Source organism: Pelodiscus sinensis, chromosome 6 (assembly GCF_049634645.1).
Source record: "Pelodiscus sinensis isolate JC-2024 chromosome 6, ASM4963464v1, whole genome shotgun sequence".
Lineage (NCBI taxonomy): Eukaryota > Metazoa > Chordata > Testudines > Trionychidae > Pelodiscus > Pelodiscus sinensis.
The window spans coordinates 885001-904155 of record NC_134716.1 but is presented as its reverse complement, the minus strand read 5'-3'; the positions used below and the strand labels follow the sequence as shown (position 1 = coordinate 904155).

At 40.6% G+C, this 19155-nt stretch overlaps 1 protein-coding gene and 1 long non-coding RNA gene across 3 annotated transcripts in view; one reads left to right on the top strand and one right to left on the bottom strand.

The window, feature by feature from the left end:
- The window catches only part of ZCCHC7 (zinc finger CCHC-type containing 7), a 150617-nt gene that overhangs the window by 89665 nt on the left and 41797 nt on the right, over positions 1–19155 (top strand). For both annotated transcript variants that reach the window (XM_075931250.1, XM_075931249.1), the window contains exons 3-5: positions 9302–9345; positions 10841–10963; positions 12728–12898. In XM_075931250.1, coding sequence (XP_075787365.1) covers positions 9302–9345; positions 10841–10963; positions 12728–12898 — 338 coding nt within the window. The remainder of the gene's footprint in view (positions 1–9301; positions 9346–10840; positions 10964–12727; positions 12899–19155) is intronic.
- Positions 3280–9337, bottom strand: LOC142829783 (uncharacterized). The gene is made up of 3 exons (XR_012904560.1): positions 9214–9337; positions 5246–5432; positions 3280–3416 (listed from the first exon to the last, which is right to left on the bottom strand). It is a non-coding gene; the product is annotated as an uncharacterized LOC142829783 (long non-coding RNA).

The window sequence follows — 19155 nt, the reverse complement described above, 5'->3', positions numbered from 1 at the left end:
AGAGCATATTACACACACACAAACAGAAGAGAGGCAGTAAAATGAGGGGCACAGTATGTTTTATAGTTTAAACATTGCAGAACAGTTTCACTGCACAGAGCAGATATGAATCAATCCTGAACCTTTAAAAACTGTTAAAAAAATTTATGTGCCACTACTTGGAAAATTTTTCTATTTAGAAGGCTGTTTTAAATATGAAAAGCAAGCCTCTCCCCTTGGATTAAACACTCACTTTGCATGTGCTTGAAGACTTGTGAACCTTCTTGAAAATCCCAGTTTTAGCCCGGTGGTGGGCCCCAAGAGAATATGTTGTCTAGGGATTATAAATACCATGTCATAGCCCCCAACTGTCAGATTTTTCTTCTCTTGTGATGACAGTTAGGTTACTCCCATAGGTAATGGGTTGGTAAAGTTTGTTTAAAGATATTTTAACAGATCTTGATGATATTATATTCTGGTTTGGGGGTTTGTTTGTTTTTTAACATTCTATATGCCAGTTTTATTATGCTTGAAGAAAATCTTATGTTTTAATAAATTTGGATGGAGGTTGGCTTTCCGTGTATATTCACTGGTAAATTCGGGCCTGTTAAGTGGCTTTAAAGAGTACCCTAGAGCACTAGGATAAATGGCCACTAAAGATAAATTGTCACTGTTATCAGGAGATTGACCCAAACAAGATCAGGGTCTGATCAGAAATGTCAGAGACTAGAGAGGTGGAGTGTTTTGCTTGTGTGGCAGGAGGGAAGTCCTGTCCCTTGCCATAAGGAAATTTGTCAAGCTGGACTTCTACGTTCTATCAAACAACTGCTTTTTCAGGGGGTTCTCGGGATCGCTATTAAAGGTCTCTACTTGTAAGAGATATTGACAAATAAACTGTTCCAACAGCAGGTGTCTATTTAAATAAGCCATCTCTGTATCAAAACAGAAGTTGAGAAATCCCTTGACATGCCTAGGGATGTCTGAGAGAACAGCCTTTATAGCCGCTGATTACAATTCTTCTCCAGAAAGAGTTCTACTTCAAAGCAACCCGCTGGTATAGCCAGAGCTCCCTGCACTGCTGTTTCTCTGCACCATTTAGCCTTGTCTACTGCCTAGGGTTGTGTGAGTTCACATTCCAGCACCCACCGTACTCAATCGGTCACTACTAGAGATGGGGAAGTCAGAAGTTAGGATCTAGGTCTGTGTTCAGTCTTTTGAAAACATGTCATAAAAACTGCCCACAGTTGAGTAGGCCCAGAGGTGTGTCTCTTCATCCACTTGCATTTTAGAACCTTGTGTGTCACCTGAGTTAAATTTGATTGAGATAGCCTTTGAAAGGAATAAGTGAAATGAGCCAACAATTAGCACAGACCTTATGCGCATGTCTGCAAAGCAGTCGTTGCCAATACAGATTTCAGCCTGTAATATATATGGGTCTTTAGAATACAGCCTACCGAGGAAGAGGTATTGTCTTGTCGGAAGAGCATTTCTTGCCCTTTTGCAGAATCAAAAGGGTTCTGAAACCATGACTTTTTGCCTTGAAGAGTAGCAGGCATAGAGAGACGAGGTGGAATAGAGTCAGTTTCTACAGTCAGAGTAGCCTGAGTTAAAATGATGCACAGTTAAAACTGAAAATAAAATGTGCATGGTCTTTCCCAGTATAAACAAATACAAGCAAATCCTTTGTTTCATTATTTTTCAGAGTAGAATCCCTTTAGATTGTAAGTTTTTTGGGGGGGGGACTATTTCTTACTCTGTGTGTACAGTGCTTTGCACTGTGGGACCCAGTCTCTCTCTGCTTCTCAGCACTGCTATAATAAACATGATTAACTAATTAACCTCCCTTTAAAACCTGATCTGTCCACATGGCCTTTGCATTATAACTGACTATTCATTGAAAAAGTTCATTTTAAAGACTAGAGTCAGGAGGGTTAGGCTATGAAAAGCATCATGCAGCCTCTCTCTGTCATCTGTGCTCTGTGTACTTCTGATCTATAGGGTTGCACAGGTAGTATGTGTGCAGTGCATTGTCTGTGGTCCATTTAGAATGTATGGTCCTTGGGAAATGCATATATTTTTTCCCGGTACCTTGCCAAGCCCATTGTTGGACGGTGGTGGTGGTAGTAATAACAATATCTCTGCACCCTATGACTGGTAAATTGGTGGTTGGTTTTAATAAGCACATAGAATATGCAATCAACATTCAAATGTTTGTTTTTCCTGTAAACAGAAGACAAACATTGCATAACAGTTACGACCAGTCACAAGAAGTGAATTTTCCATGATAGCTTGAAAAAATGTACCACATTAAACTTAGAGAACTTGCCAAATTTCTATTCCATTTCTAAAACAAAAGCTATAAAATGCATCCGAAAACTCCACCCCAGAAAATTCCTTTCTAGTGCTATTGAGTCTCAACGAACTAATACAAAATATTTACTGATTTAGAAACCCTAGAAGATTCAGATGCATGTCAGGCTTGATGACATTTAATTAATGTTTTATGGAGAAAAAAATCCAGATTATTTTTTCAGAGATTAATTTCTACCCATTTTAAATAATTGTTAATTATTTGTAATGAGGTAATACTCAGGTGCCAGGATCCCATTGTGCCAGCCATATGTGTCAGAGACAGCCTCTGCCCCAGAAAGCTTACAATCTAATACAACTGTGGGTATGTTATAATTAAATACAATTATGGAATTAAGATTTTAATGTGATTTGGAAACCAAGGATGCTAGCATCCGTGTTTAACCATAAGGAAAATCTCTTGCCTGTGTGAAGGAATATGTTCTTTCCATTGTAAAATGCAATGCACAAGTACCATCAGACATACTGTCACCAAAGAAAGTTAGTATGCAAAATGTCTTCTGGAGACACTTCTTACTCGTAGACTGGGGTTAACCTCTCCACAGAACAGGATCAAATTCTCCAGTTTCCCTACTAAGAGGACTGAAGTGTTGGGCTCCTAGGGATGGTACAAAGTCTCGTTTTTCCCACAGGTTGTAAGTCAGGACAAGCTGTATGCTTGACTGCAAAGGTGACATCTTCAAATCGCTAGATGATTGGCTGGAGCAGAAGAGCCCTATGTTAGGATTCTAGATAAGGAATCAGTTAAGTTGTAGCTCAGCCTCAGTTTATTTTCTCTCGTATAGGAATACACTGTCCTGCCAAGGTAGGAATTGCTGGGTTTTACCACCTTTGCCTAGTCTCAGAGGCAAGCGAGAAGGTCCACTGTCCCCTCCCGTGGTGTAGCACCCTCAAAAGGTACATTTGGCAAACTGTATTGACCTTGCACCCCAATATTCTTCTTCCACACTCCAAGGCAAAGGTTTTCTCAACAGTGCTCTTTCCGTTTCTTTTGCCATCTCCTTCCTTTCCAAAAAGAGCAGTCCAGTGCTATAAATTAATATTGGCTACAGTTTCTTCTTCTCTCTCTGGGGGAAAAGTATAAGGAAGTTTTATTATGACACTTTTAAAACATATTGCGGCATCAGAGGGACTATATATTAGCTCCCTCCTTGGCCAAGCAACCCCGAACTCTGCCTAGGCCTTGAATTGATTTACTAATTTTAACACTGCTCAGCAAAGGCATGTACATTTTAGTGCTGCTTGAAATTTTTGTTTTAAACTGTAATAGGTTTGCAGCCTTAACTGTGGTGCTTCTACGTGCCATTCTGCAATGTATTATTCCAAGGTAACCGAAGTGTAATTGTCTACAGAAGAAGCCCCCTTCACAGAACTCTCATTTCCCTCTTAGCACTGTCTATTTAACAGCATCCCCAACCTTGCTCCCCACCCTCACAAACGGACAGGAGGCTGATATCATCAGGATGCACAGAAAGCCGTTCTCCTTCCCACCCTCCAATGCAAATGCACAAAGTTCATGTGATTAAACAAAAGAATAAACAGAGGCATGTACTGTCTCATTGAATTATGTGAATGAATGAAGCATAAACAAAGAAAAGTACCTTAATGTGTTTAACACAAATGAAAAAGTGAAAAAAAAATCCAAGTATGAGAAAATCCACCAAAAATAAAGTAATTGTGGCAGGTCTGTGTTTTGGGGAGTTACCTTCATACCATGTGAAAATTAGCAACTTCCTTTAAATAGCACATGCATTTGTGGCTATGAGATTCTGGTGCAGTCCCTTACAGGAGATGGAGAAAGTCCCAGGGGAGATTATCAGAATAATTTTTAAAATGTTAATATCCTTTCACAAAGGCACTGTGAGCTGTTTGAAAAAAATAGAAAAGTGATGTTTTTGCAGAAGTGAAATAATTGTGTAAGAGACCATACAGACAATGTAAAAAATGTAATTGCCAAAATGTTTGTACATGCCTATATAAAATGGATTAAAGGATGACAGCACTTTCAAAGATATTTAATAAAGAGCTGAATTATATTTTTATCATCCTTATCAAAAGTGTGAAGTAAAAAGTCAAAACTGTTGGTGAAAAGGGGCCAGGTGAACCCTAAGAGGGGCAGGAATTAAAATAGGGCTTTAGTCCGGACTAAACATGTGGATTTAAATCTTTGTACAATTTTCCACATGCAGAGAATGATCATCTCAGAACAGTTTATTATCTTCTTCTAAACACAATATTTTGTGTTTTGTTCCTTTAAGGGAAAACTCTACTGATTTTTCTCAAAGCTTCAGAAATACCTACATTTATTTTAAAATAGGTGGTTGGGTTCTTTTAGTTTAGCTCTCTAGTTTAAAAAAAAAACCTCGGTGTACTTAACTGGAACATTTTCCTACGAGTAAGCAGGCAATGAGAAATTAGGCTTGAAATATTCTCATTCTGCACTGAATTCACTTGGGAGACCATCAGTTTTAAATACCAATGTAAGGTAAGTGTCTTTGGGATAAAGACTTGCAGATACATGTAACTTTTGTTTTAAATGAACATGCATTTCTTTATTTTAAATATGTAGCTTGTCCAAGAACTTAAGATAAGCGTGGGTCACCTTCATACACCCTCTCCTTGCCCCTCAGGAAATTACGTGTCTGCTCCATCTGCATTCTCTATTCCTTTGGTCATCATTTAGTCCTCTCAGCGGCGGTCCTTGGCAGTTTCTCATATCAGCCATCTAATTTTCCTCTCTTCTCCCATGTGAAACTCATTGGCTCCACCCTCCCACTACCAGATGGACAGATGGATGGCCAAATTATGAATTGTAAACTACTAGATATCACTTGATATCTGCTCCCAGCTCCTGCCAAGAGGTCTTAGCAATCTCATCTCAACCTCCTTTTCCTACCTCCAAGTGGCATTCAGCCCTCTCATCTTCTATTCATCCTTCCAGCAATGACTCTTAGGTTGTCTCTACAAAATTATGTCAATCTAACTTGTGCCGGCTGTGCATGTCCACCGCAGGACAAGTTGACTTGTGCCGGCTGTTCGTGTCCGCCACAGGAGCACTTGTATCTCTTGCAGCAGATCTGAAACTTTATCAACATGAGGGTCCCAATTTTGGTTTAAAATTTTTCACATACCCCCCCCCCCCCCATGCAAGTCCTGCTCAGCCTCAGGCCCACCCTCACTTCAGCCCTTCCCCTAAAGTGGCACCCCATCTCATCCCACCCCCACTCACCCCAGAACTGTTCCCCAGCATGCAGGAGGTGCTAGAAGGGAGGGGGAAGAGTTGATCAGTGTGGCCAGTGGACTACCAGAAATACTCTTGAGGGTTCGTGGATCCCAGTGTGAGAAACTCCGATCTATTGTATTGTCAGTTTGGGGAAGCTCCTGAAAGCCAGTAACAGTCGACATAAGCAGTGTCAGTGTCTAATGCAGTATTGACCTTAGTACATTGGCCGTGACTCTACACCACTTGGGGAGGTGGTGTTAAGTCATCCTAGAGAGACGCTTTTATGAGGGGGAGCCCTATTGAAGTGCAGACATTTCCACAAGTAGGTGTAGTTTAAACCAGGCCTGGTGTAAATTGCTAGCCTTGGGAGGGCATGTCAGGCTGCAAATGGGAGCACAGAAATACTCAATTACTTTGCCAATGTGGCATGGATCGGTCATTCGGTCGCACTTCAGGGCAGATGGTGGGCAAAGTCTAGTGCTGGGGCTTTGCAACAGAGTGAGGGAGAGAACAGAAAATGGAGCCTGTTTGGGTTTGAAGAAGAAGGGAGCAGACTACAGCTAATCTGTGTCTTTCCAAAATTCATGGCCACTGTCTGGCACTGAACACATAATTACATGTTAAGTAACAGTACATTATGTATTGTACTTTTAGTTATGTTTTGAAGCTTCTCTTATGTTGGCGTTCAAAGATTTTCCCATGATTTCACCACAGAATGTGTTTCTTTCAGTCCTATTTTCTTTTGTTTCTTCCCAACGAATAGAAAACAAGCAGCCTGTATGTAATAAGTTTGGATACACCTACAGCCACTAAGACATTTTTGAAACTTTAAAAGACATTTCTTCAGCAAGAAATTGTAAATTTAAATATTTGGGGATACATATGTCAACCTTTGTAATATTCACCAAAAACATCACAACTACATGAGTTTAAACTGAATTGAAATTGATTAAAAATCTGTGTTCATAGAAATAAGACTTTTCTAACTGAAACTAAAAGCACTACTGTTCATGTTGGAATATGTGGCCTTCTTGGTAATAAATCCAACACCCTCTGTTCTCTGTAATAAGTTGGACTTCACAGCTGCAGTTTTTCCAAAGTATCCCATAAGAAAATTTGCAGCAACTTAATTTAATAATGGGTGACTGTATTGGAATAGCACTGTCAATATCTTAGCTTTTCTTTTAATTGCTTTCTACTTCCACTTAGTTTCACTTTTCAATATGCCATGAATTTTTATATTAAGGGAGTATGGCATCTTTGAAATGGTTTGGGGGAAAGAGAGATTTTGACAGCTAGGACACGAAATTTAAGGTAGTTAAAGGTTGTTAAAATAATCAGCTTGAAATATTTGACAATGTTAGTCCAGAACCTGAAAAATAGTTTCGCTTAGGGTACGTCTACACCATGGCGCTATTTCAGGATACTTTTGGTATCCCGAAATAGCTATTCCACGTCTTTTAAACAAGCCCATTATTTCGAAATATAACAGGCTCACTATTCCAACATCCCTGTAAACCTTGTTCCACGAGGAATGAGGGGCATTTTGGAATAGCAGTTTGTTTATGAAATAAGCTGTTTCGAAATACACTCAAAATAAGCTACTCAATTTTGAGCTACGGGTGCAGTGTAAACGCACCCTTACTCTGAATTCTTTCTGAAGTCCCCCAGTAACTTCAGTGGGACTGTGTATGCGCATGACTGTTGGCAGTACCAGGGCTTTGAAAACAATGACTGTTCCTCTTTGGGTTTCATAATCAGTGACCTATTAAGATGAACAAGAAAGTTCTTGTCTAGTGGAACTGTAGTTTTGGGCTGTCTACAAACAGCACCAGTTCATACCTGCATATTATTTTATGTTTATCTTCATAGCTGAGGAGCCCCAGAATATTTTTACATGAAAGCTTAAATTGTGGAGCACAGCTTGACTGCAAGATTTGGATTTCAGGTCACATTCTCAAATTCTCCAGCTATGAAAAACACGGAGTTACTGAGGACTTCACTATGTTTAATCAGTAAAAATACTTTTATGCCTAATATTAAGCATGTGTTTGAGTACTTTGCTGGATTGAGGCCACAGTGTCCAGCACCTCGCAAGATTGAGCCCATCATAAGAAATGATTGGTCCCAATTTGTGAAGCAGTGTTTGTAAAGTCTCTGGTTATGGGAAATGTGGGGCGCTCTTTTGTGGATAGCATTGATTTGTATGCAGCTTGGTTTTAATTGTTTGAAACTTTGCCTATATACTGCGGGATTCTGTTTCACTGATGAGAATGTGTTCTGAAACACTGAGGGGCTGTTAAGAACATTACATAATATTTCTAGATCTTTGCCTTTGTTGTGAAAATTTCTTCTAACATACTTTATTTAATTCAGAATTCTTTCTTGTAAAAAGTGGTTCCATCCTCTGTAATTCATTAGTACAGTCCTAATTAGATGTGATGGATGAGTTTTTATAACCAAAATGTCCTCAAATCTGTATTTCATTCATGAGTGCGTTTGGGTGACACTCTGTTTTCAGGCTAACCTTTTTTAAGAAGTGTACACAGCAGTCAAATTATCCTTTTGGATGTAAACAAGCAGCTCGCATTGTAGTAAGGGGATGGGAGTAATGCACCAATATCCACAGACAATTTCTGGCTCAGAGAAATTGACATATTATGATCTAAACTAATGAGGGGTGCCTTAGAAGAAGTGCTCAGACACCAGAGTGATGGGGGTCATTATATGAAGTAGGTAAATCATAAAATATATTTATTTGCACACAAATGCCTTCCTTTACCTACCTTTTTGATATTTAAAAAATAAATGGAGGCAGCTCACCACCTTTAATAATCAATGAACACTTTGTATTAAGAGTTCTTGCTGTTAATAAATGCAAGTTATTTTATTCGTGCATCTCGTAGGTAGGCTTGGTAGCATCACTTCCCATCCTAAGACCCTGTTTGTACCTTTGCTGAATGTTAACCTTTTGAGCTGAGATTTCCATGGCAGGTGCTCTGTGTAAGCTGGGTGCTTTGGCAGCTACCCAGGAGCGAGTCACATGCCACCCAGCTGACTAGCAGAGCATCCACAGCTGGCAGCCTGCGTTTCTACTGGTGGTGCACATCTGCACATGCCTTGGTGCACAGCACAAACTTTATTCGGCACATAAATGGAAAAATAAGAGGGAACATTGGTGTCTGCCCCCTTGTTTGTCTGTTTAAATATTTCAGCCAGAATGGTTCTGCTGTTTCTGAGAATACATTGTTTTGCTCAGGTTAAAAAAAAAATCTTTGAAAAGGTTTCGAGCAGGAGCTTCAGATTTGGCAGGTTTATCTCTGTGTCAGTCATTTTCCTTTCTCTATCCCCAGGAAAATCTGCCTCTGTTTGGCCAAGTGGTAAGCCTCTGAAATATTGCTGTTAGCATCTGCTCAGTAAAAACATACTCGATTTTAATAGCTATGGTTGCCAATGGTTCTGTCTGCACTGGGCATGGTCCAGTCCAAGGCTGAGCAGGACTTCCCCTGCAACTGGGGGTCTAGGCTGCTTCAGGCCAGGCCAGGTTCGGGCACCGGAACCAAGAGCACAGAGTGGTAGTGTCCCTTGGTTGAAACGGAAACTAGATTTGCCAGTGATGTGCTTTTAAGGTCTGGTCTTACCTCTTTTCAGTGACTGCATAGAAATCAGCTGTGGTTGAATTTACAAAATAATATTCAGTGCATGTTTCACAATATATCTGTTTTGCAGGAGAAGATGGAGTGGACTGGTCCATCAGTGATAAAGACCTAAAGGTAATATAGACTAATAAATTACTCCAAATATCAGAAGTTGTTTTTAAAAGCTAGGGCATCACCTTAGTAATGAAACCCCTTATTATAGATCCCTGATTCCACAATATACAACGTTCTTATATATCATGTATTTCTATGTTTCCCTCCTCTTTCTCTATTCTTTATTGTTAGGTCTGGTATACATGAAAAGAGGAATTGTGCTTTTTAAGAGTTCATCTTCCCCCACACCTTATTGTCAGTTTGAAGTAATAATTCTTTCTTAACATCATAATAATTTCCACAGCTTCCAACTGTGATGTCAGTTACAGAATGTTAGGGTATCAGATAGGGAGAAGGGGAAAAGAATAGAATAATCTTTAAAAAAAATGGTCTGGTAGCACTTTATAGACTAACAAAACAATTTTAGTCTATAAAGTGCTACCAGACCATATGTTGTTGTTTTTTCTGTACAGACTAACTCGGCTACCCCCTGAAGCTTAAAAAAATAAAACATCTTGTATTCACACATGCTATATTAACCGAAAATAAATAAGAGTGAAGGGGTGGTTAGAATTATTAATTTTTCTTAACTGTATCCATGAGCTCTCCGAAGCAGAGCCATACTCGTCAGTCTCTAATTGACCTTTTGACGGGATGACTCCTTAACCCACTTATCTCCCCTTTGTTCTGGAGGGTCTGGAAGAAAGTTAATCTTGATAGTTCCAGGCTTTCTAAGAGGAGCATGGTACACAGACTTTTGGAGGGTCCCTCAACTCTCCAACCAGCTCCAGTAAGGTTCAATAATGCTTCTGTATTAGGGTTGCCAACCTGCCAGGGTTGTCTTGGAGTCTCCAGAAAGTAAAGATTTAATCTCTAAATAAAGATTATGTCATGCGATATGTGACATCCTGTCTGTGTGGGGGGAAAAGCCAACCCTGATGTGTACCGGTAAATATGTCTTCAGGAGCAAGAGTGAGAATTATTAACTTCCTCAGTGTCCATGGCGATTACATGTGAGGTCACAGTTGTGGGTTTTTTTGCAGGTTCACTATAATTTGTCATGGTCCAAAATCCACTTCTAATTGATATCCCTAGAGCGTCGTATTTCTTCTAAGGCATGTGCCTGCCCTTGATGAATGGTGACTTGTGTTTGTACTAAATGTTAGCTAGATGTGCCGTGTAAGGGCTGCAGTTCATCCTGGAATGAGAGAGCCTGTTGAGCTGCACAGAGTTTTCCAAAGATAACAAATCTTTTTCATTATTCTTTTTATTTAGTCTGGAAAAAAGACACCGACATTTGCCAGTGATTTAGCAACCAACCATTTAGCCACATGGATGGCAAAGTTTAAGAGAACAGAACTAGTCAGCTCTAATGGTTCACAAATGGACAAGTATAATATTAGATTTCAAACTGAACTTACCAGCACTGACAGCTACGAAAATATAGTTCAGCAAAGCACTAAACCACAAAAGCCCAAATAATAGATGCATATTTTTTTTCTTCTTGTTTCCTTAGGCTCAGATTGGTAATTATATACCCCAGAGACGCGCCAACCGATACTATGCAACAGATAAAAATGTTGTTTGCAGAAATTGTGATAAACGGGGTCATTTGTCCAAAAACTGTCCGATTCCAAAGGTAAATGCAATATTTTAATTGATCTTAGAAGCAGCCTCTTCTTATGTGGTTACTAGTTAGCACTCTCTTGGGGGGTGGGTAGAGCTGGCCCATCACACTGCATCATGTGGTCCAGATTGGGAAATAATTGATTAAGACCGGGTGATAAACAGTTAACAAGGGGATCCAATTCATCAGCTGGAGATTATTGATGGAAGCAAGCTGGGAGGAGAGGCAAAGCTCAGGATCTGAGAGGGGTGAGACCTCTCTTCCCCATGGGGTACAGTGAAATTTGTGAAAAGCCTGGTGGTGGGCAGTGTAAGACTCTATAAATCAATTACAGTGTGGTGAACGCTATACGCGAATGTGAGGACTGCTTGCAAAGAGACATCTCCCGCTCTGAGACACCTTATTTCAAGAGTTTGTCATTTGGCTTAAAAGTTGAAAAATTGACAGTAAGACCTCTTGGACAAGATTCATTTAACATACTGAGTTAAAAAGGGTTTTAGTTGGTGTTACATTTTTTTTCTTTTGCATGAAGTTAAAATCTCTGACAATTATGAATGGAGAGAAAACAAAGGTAAGTACACAGTAAAATGTATTTCAGACCCTAAAAGAATATTTTACATTTTTAGCTGTTTTAAATTGTATAGACTCCCAGGAAAAAAAGAACAAAAGTTAGAGCAAAACAATTTAAAGGAAATGAAGAAAGAAACACCATCCAGACATAGCATCTATGTCCTGACAAAGACAAGTTTCCACTTCTTGTCAACTTCCTGTTTGGGTTTAAGTTCACCAGAGATTTCTCTCTTAAGCCAAGCAGGTCACCTGCCATATTTGCTATTCGTTCTGCACATTGGGATGGCTTGTTCCTGCACTCCAAGTAAGGCTTCTTTAAAATACTGCCAGCTCTCCTGGACTCCTTTCCCCTTCATGTTAGCCTCCCAGAGGATCCTGCCCATCAGTCTCCTGAGGGAGTCACAGTCTGCTTTTCTGAAGTCCAGGGTCTCGATTTTGCTGCTCTCCATTCTTCCTTTAGTCAGAATCCTGAGCTCCACCATCTCATGATCACTGCTGCCCAGTTGCCACCTGCTTCTACTTCCTCTACTAGCTCCTCCCTGTTTGAGCAGCAGGTCAAGCGGAACACAGCACCATGCACCAGGAAGTTGTCTCCAATACTCTCCAAAAATGTCATGGATGGACCTTTATACAGCTATGTTGATCTCTCAGCGGATGTCAGAGTGATTGAAGCCCCCCATGGGAACCAGGGCCTGTGATCTGGAAACTTCTGTTAGTTACCCACATCGACTTTAAATGAACACAGCTTAAGAATAGACTTTCAGAATTTTGATGTAATAACTTCGTAAATGCACTCGTATGCATGTACGTGACTCTCAAATGAATGTCCATTTTATGGCATAGACGGAGGTCAATCATGCTGCTAAGAGAGAACGTTGTCATTTTTAATAGTTTTTAAAACCAACTTGATTTTACACATCTTTCACACCTTACATATGCAGTTTACATGTTTCATAGACGTGGTATCCCAAGTCTGAGCACATTATGTTTATGAATGCAGTTTGTCCCACATCAAACTGTCGCTTTCCTCTTAGCATTATTGTTGTAGATAATCTTACTCTGTTGGCTAAGAATACATAGTTATCAACATTATGATTTCTGGGGCCTTCCACTTATTTTGGTTGGTGTTTTGCCAGTTATATTTTAAATACCTTAAACAGTTGAAATGTGTTCATCTAAGAGTCTTCTTTCTGTATTCCTCCACAGAAAATCCCCCCTTGTTGCCTGTGTGCAAAGAGAGACCATTTACAAAATACCTGCCCAGCCCGGCTTTGTTTAAACTGCTGTTTGCCTGGACACTGCTCTAGGGAGTGCCTGGAGAGAGCTTATTGGCAGAAACATTGTAACCGCTGTCATATGAAAGGCCATTACGCTGATGTGAGTATAACATTAACCGATTGTTAGCCCATGTTCACCTTTGTCACTAAATGTTATGCAGAGTAAAACTTAGTGTTGTAACCAGCAGTATCTGTTCTTACCTTTCTGTAATACAGTACATACACATATGTGTATATCAGAATATTCTAGTACCTGTCTATGTAGCATCTCCGTTTCCATGAGGCCAGAATTTACCAAAATGTAGCATTGTAAGCCCTGGTGTTTGCTGTGCGTTGTTCTGATACTACTCCATAAAAGCATCAGTAGAAATGTAAGTTACTCTGCATCTTGGCTTGATATGTACATTACCTTATGCGTTTTATATGACAAGCATACCTAAGCCAGGTAAAAGGACAGAATACAGTTTTTCTCCCCATATAAATACAGCTAGATAGAACTATTTTCTAATGGTAAATTAGTAATGTTAAAGGGAGAGGTTTAGAAACAGTTTACATGAATGGCCCGGCCTGTGCCCTGCGTGCTTTTCAGTTGTGTGTGTGTGTGTGTGTGTGTGTGTGTGTATATGTGTATATATATATATATATATATATATATATATATATATATATAATCAGCTCTTGTGTGCGGGTTTGGATTTCTGCCAGTCGCCTGTAAACTCTTACATAAAACGTGGAAGAGGGAAGATGGGGACAAATGAGGTGAATTATGTGATCCTCCCCAGACAAGCATACTGTGTGTTGTGTGGGAGAAAAATTATAGAGACTCAACAGTCATTCTGTCTAGTATAGTTCAAATGTCAAAAGAACAGTGTAAGGAGAGAAATATTTGTCTGAAATCTATTGATATCTTTATCTTAAGCCTTATACTGTATTAATAAGAGCTACCCTGAATCCGTCCTTCAGTGTCCATTCTTTTCACCAGTGGCATTCAGAATGGCACTGTTGCTTCCTAGAAGAGGAGTGCTACTCATACAAGTTGGGGTGTGGAGTCTAATCTGAGTTGCCAATCAGATCTTGAACTGTACAAGACAGAATGAGGGTTCAGTCTCTAATTTCCTTCCATCTTAACAAAGAGGAGTGACTTGACTACAGTGTATTAGTACCTACGTAGGGAATATTGACTAATCTAATATTTAATAATGGGCTGCTCAGTCCAATAGAGAACGGTATAGCATGTGCCAATAGTCTAAGTACATTTTTTAATTGTGTTCTCTGGCCTGTATTATGCAGGAGATCAAAACCACAGTCCTTTTAGGCCTGGGACTCTATGAATATGCATTGTACTGTGTTGCCTCCATACCACAAGGTAAAGAAATGTACTTAGAACAAATGTTGAGCTCCTTACCTCACCTCATAAAACATAATATCTGAAATCTTAACCAGCCTGGGTCTGTATCCAAAGTATCTCAGCCATTCCCCTTTGACCTTGCAGATCTCTCTTGTCAAATGAGTATATCAAATTGTCCCCCTTCTTCAACGTATTCCCAGTCTGGACAAAGAGATTCTTGTCAAGGAGAAGCTGTTCATTTTGTCACCCTGCTGGACATTCATCAGCATTAGATTTCTGGTTTTAGGCAACAAACCAGTGGAGTTTTTTCCATTTACTTAATTGATTGGGGGGAAAACCCCATTCAGTAAAAACATATGCACACTGATATTTTGTTCAGTTTTTGAGGCTATACAACCTTTAAGTAAAATGTGTTTGTGGGATCAAGAATTAGTTTGCATTTTTTTAATAAGTGGAAGCGATCAGAGTGTGGATATATTAGCAGGTAAATCATTATACAATATGAAATATCCAGGGTAAAAGAAATGTACAAGTTTGTGGGAGAACATCAGGAGATGCCAACTGCTAGACAGAGCAATTCAAATGTTACAAAGACACTGAGGATCTATTCAAGAATATCACTTGGGGAAAAGGCATGTTTTCTGTACAGGCCACTAGCTCCTAGGTGAAACCATTTACCATTATGCTACAGACCAGTATAATAAAGCCAAGTCATGTGAATTCAGACACTTAACAGGTGAATTCTTTAGACACCAAATTATTAGTGGTATCAATGGTCAAAGCAGATAGGTGCACAAAAAAGACTTGATCTTTCAAAGAATAGAGGATATTTATAAGTGTATTAAAAATGGTCATTCTTTAATGAAGGTGTTAGCAAATGAGAGGGAAGAATCATTTAATTAGACCTATAAAACAAAGCTGCATAGACAGCATACAAGTCTAGGCCAATGGCAGAGACTAGACTTGTTTGCAAATGGCAAGACAACCACATCATGATGCAAAAGCATACAGCATAAGGAGTGCAGTGTCATGCATGCAATGAAAGCAACGTTTTGCAAGGGGGTGTGTATCTCTGGCCCTAATCGCAAAGATTAACAAAAGCAGAATGTACTTAAGGATGCTACTGATCTTAGCAGTGCTTTCTCTGATGGAATTGTAACATTTGGGTTGCACAGGGTATAAATGTCTACGCATGGTTTCACTCAGCCTTACCATGCAAAATCTTGCAGTAACGCAATGAAAGATTTTAAAGTCTTAATTGGTGGTTGGGGGAACCATTTACAAAGAGTTCAAAATGAGAGGGTTTTCCCCTGCACATACTTTTGTTTATCTAAACATCTCTCTAATTTGATTCCAGTTCCTCGCCCTTTATGCTTTAAAAGGACCTTACAGAGCGTGAAAATAATCATAAAGAGAAAATGAACTGGTACAGTCTGTGACAGGGTCAGACCAGAAGGCCTGGAAAAGTATTGGAGGAGAGAGAGATCAGCCTCAGACTGAGGAGATCTTTGTTCCCAGGGTGGGACTGGTCTAGAACCAGCAGAGGCAATCAGGAGCAATTGAACGCCTGGGGCTGATTGGCCAGGCCTGCAGAGCCAGCCCAGGCTTGACACCTGTAGCTGAGAGGAGGGAGGAAAGGCCGCAGGGAGTAGGAGGAAAAGAGACAACAAGTGGACACCAGGAGGACAAACCAGAGAGAAGGAGGTGCTGGGGAAGTAGCCCAGGGATCTTGGAGCTGACTTATAGCACGGGGCGGGGACTCACTCAGGCAGCTATTCTCACAGGGCCCTGGGCTGCAACTCGGAGTAGAGGGTGGGCCTGGGTTCTTGGGTGTCACACCTAGAATTGGGGGCCGCTGTGAGCCTCGGAGGCCAGCAAATCCGCTTGGAAGCGCGGGACCCACCAAATTTAAGTTAGAGCTTTGTCACAAGCCATTCTCCTGAAACACTGTCCTGTAATTTAGCATAAAGGTGTATGGCTCCCTAGTTGACGTGGCATACCACAATGTGTGTTGGGTCTAGAGAGCTAGGATTGACTAAGGCTGCTGGGAAGCAAACCAGCAGCATGACGAAAAGGGTCGATCATGCTGATCTCGGAGGGGTAGTAGATGAGATTCAGGTGAGAATTCCAGGCTGTAGCTACTTGGAGAGTGGGGTGTCTGTGATTTCAAGGGGAGTCATGCGTACCTGTCTGAAGGAAGAGTTCGGCTCCATGTTTGAAGGTACATGCTTTTCTCTGCACACCAATCATTGACATCCAGAGTTTAGTACACAGCTTTTCCCCTTTTTTCTTTGAGTAATTAAAAACTTGTATTTGCCCAGCTGAATGTTACATAAGTATACAAGAGCTTTATTGTTATCCCAGGACATTGACATTTATTTACCATTAATAGGTTCTTTTTTGCCCATGATACGTATGCCCAAAAGTTGTATCACTGCTAATGGGAATTTGTGTGCATCTTGTGTACAGTGGAGCAATCCCATGGTCAATTGCTAATACTATTGGATCCATTCCTCATCATCATACATTTATATTGGGGTGCACAACTATGGGTACTGAACAGGAATAGTTAAAACCCTTCTGAAAGGTAGCTGGTGAGTCACTTTGAATTTTGTATTTTGAGAGTTCAAAGCGGCCATAAACCGGAACACATTTTTTAAAATCTCACGCATCATAATGCTATGCATATTTGTTTTTGAAATGTTTCTTCCTAGATGAAAGATTTAGTCAGTTTTTACTCTAGAATGAATTGTTATGGCAAAAGTATAATCCCTCTGAAACAGAACCTTATTTCAGATGGTATCAATATATTGATACATTGGTAGGGGAGGGATAGCTCAGTGGTTTGAGCATTGGCTTGCTAAACCCAGGGTTGTGAGTTCAATCCTTGTGGAGGCCATTTGGGGCAAAAATTCATCAGGAGTGCTACTTGGTCCTGCTGTGAAGACAAGGGACTGGACTCGATGACCTTTCAAGGTCCCTTCCAGTTCTAGGAGATTAATTTAAAATTTAATGTAATTGTTATAACCTATAACATACTTAATTATCAAATATCTACTAATAAATGTTGGTGCACACTATAGAAATGTGGGTAGAATAAGATAGGTTGATAAATAATTTACCATTGAAACTGATCTGAGATGAGTGTAGAAGTAGAGCAGTGGCATAGAGCTACAAGACCGCAGCCAGCGGGTGATATGCCATGTCGATACATTTCAGAGGTGTTTGGCTACGACAATGGAGAAGAACACTTGGGAAGAATTTAAATAATATTGATTCATAGATTATAGGACCCAGAGGGCCCCCCGTGATCATCTGGTCTGACCTCCTGCATAACACAGGCCATGAGACTTCCCTGAATTGATTCCTGTTTGAACTAGAGCAGCTCTTCGAGGAAAACCTCTAGCCTTGCTGTCTTTAGAAAGAGGTGAGTGATCCAGCAATGACCGCAGCAGGTGGTAGAAGTGGGACAAGGCATGGCAGTAAGACAAGAGAAGTCAGAGACTCCTCTGAATAGTGGAAGCTGTAGAAAAGAATCAGATGAGAATGTGGATGATTTAAGGAGCGAATCAAAAGTAGGCCTCTGAGACGCTCCATAATTCCCCCAAGAGGGACAATTCATTCTCCTCTTTTCATTTTGTGTTCAAAAAAATCTGTCTTGCACCTACATTTCCAGAATAAAAACCTACATGAAACTTAAAAACATATTTTCAGTTTTCCATCAAGTAACCTGTTCCCAGCTAGTAAAGATAGTACTTCAGCCAATATGCATTATTCTAACAATAGAACAAGAAAATTCTTCCCGTTAGGTTGGAAAATATCTTTTTGGGGCTGTTTACATCAGAGCATTTCCGAGCTGCAGTCAAACACATTACAATCTAAAAAAATATTGTCCAATTCTTGTAATGGAGATGGACAGCCATTCACCTTGTTCCAGAAGTCGCTCCAGACTCCCTTTCTCCATGCAAGAGTGAAGATGCTGGATACTTTGCAAACACTGCGTAGGCTCATGAGTCCGGTTGCCTTCTCAGTAGCTTCTTGGGTCTCAGTCCTCAGGCCTGATTTAGACACCAGTAGAATTTCCTCTCCAGACCCCAGCACAAAACGTATTGCAACAGGGCTTCCCCTGCGCCAAAATCCAGTGCTGCTAAAGCTGTCAGCTGGAAAGCCGAGCGGTGGGACCTCAGGTAGTCGAAGAAGGAGATACACACTCCCCGAGCATCTCAGAGCCAGCTGACAGTCGATGGCTACATAGTGTGTGGATGAGATTCACATATTGGTGCCCCAGAGACATCCGGGGGCCAACTCAGCAGTGTACTACAAGCCTACATAATCCACCCTTCTAGCCTCTGCAGTCAGCCTACGTTCTCACTGGACGTTTCTTGCCTACATGCCCCCTCCTCAGCCTTCAGGAGCTCAAAGCACAGCATGCTGTCTGTGGGGTCTCAGCTGTACATTTCTACCAGGGCTTAGCAGTTCTTGGAAATGAGCTCCCCCCCTTTCTGAGGGTCACCATAATCTGTCTCAGAATCCAGCATCCTAGGGGAGTAGCAGGGGCATCCATTGGACATGAACAAGGCCATCAAGTGATAAAAGATGGATATAGCGCGGGCATTCAAAGCCTCAGTGACAGCCTCTAAGCATATTGCTGCTCACTGTGCACCCACCTATGGTAAGCTCTACATGGTCACAATGTAGTCCTCCTCCCTCCCCATGCTTTCTCAAAGTGCTCTAGGGTGAATGTCTCTTCCCCCTGCTGATGCAGTACTTGGTAAGTGGGTGTTGCCCCCGGAACCCCTTACTTCCCTTCCTATTTCTACATCATTCTAGTCTGAGAGCTAGCCCTCTTAGTTAGGACCCCTCATTGTTTTTATCTAATTCAATTGATTCCTCCTCTCTTCCCTCAAGGAATGATACTTTGCTTTCTGCATTGACCTTCAGACTGATGTGGGGGGAAGCGGAGGAAAAATTCTTATGTCTGAATTTTTCCTTCTAAAATCTTTCATGTC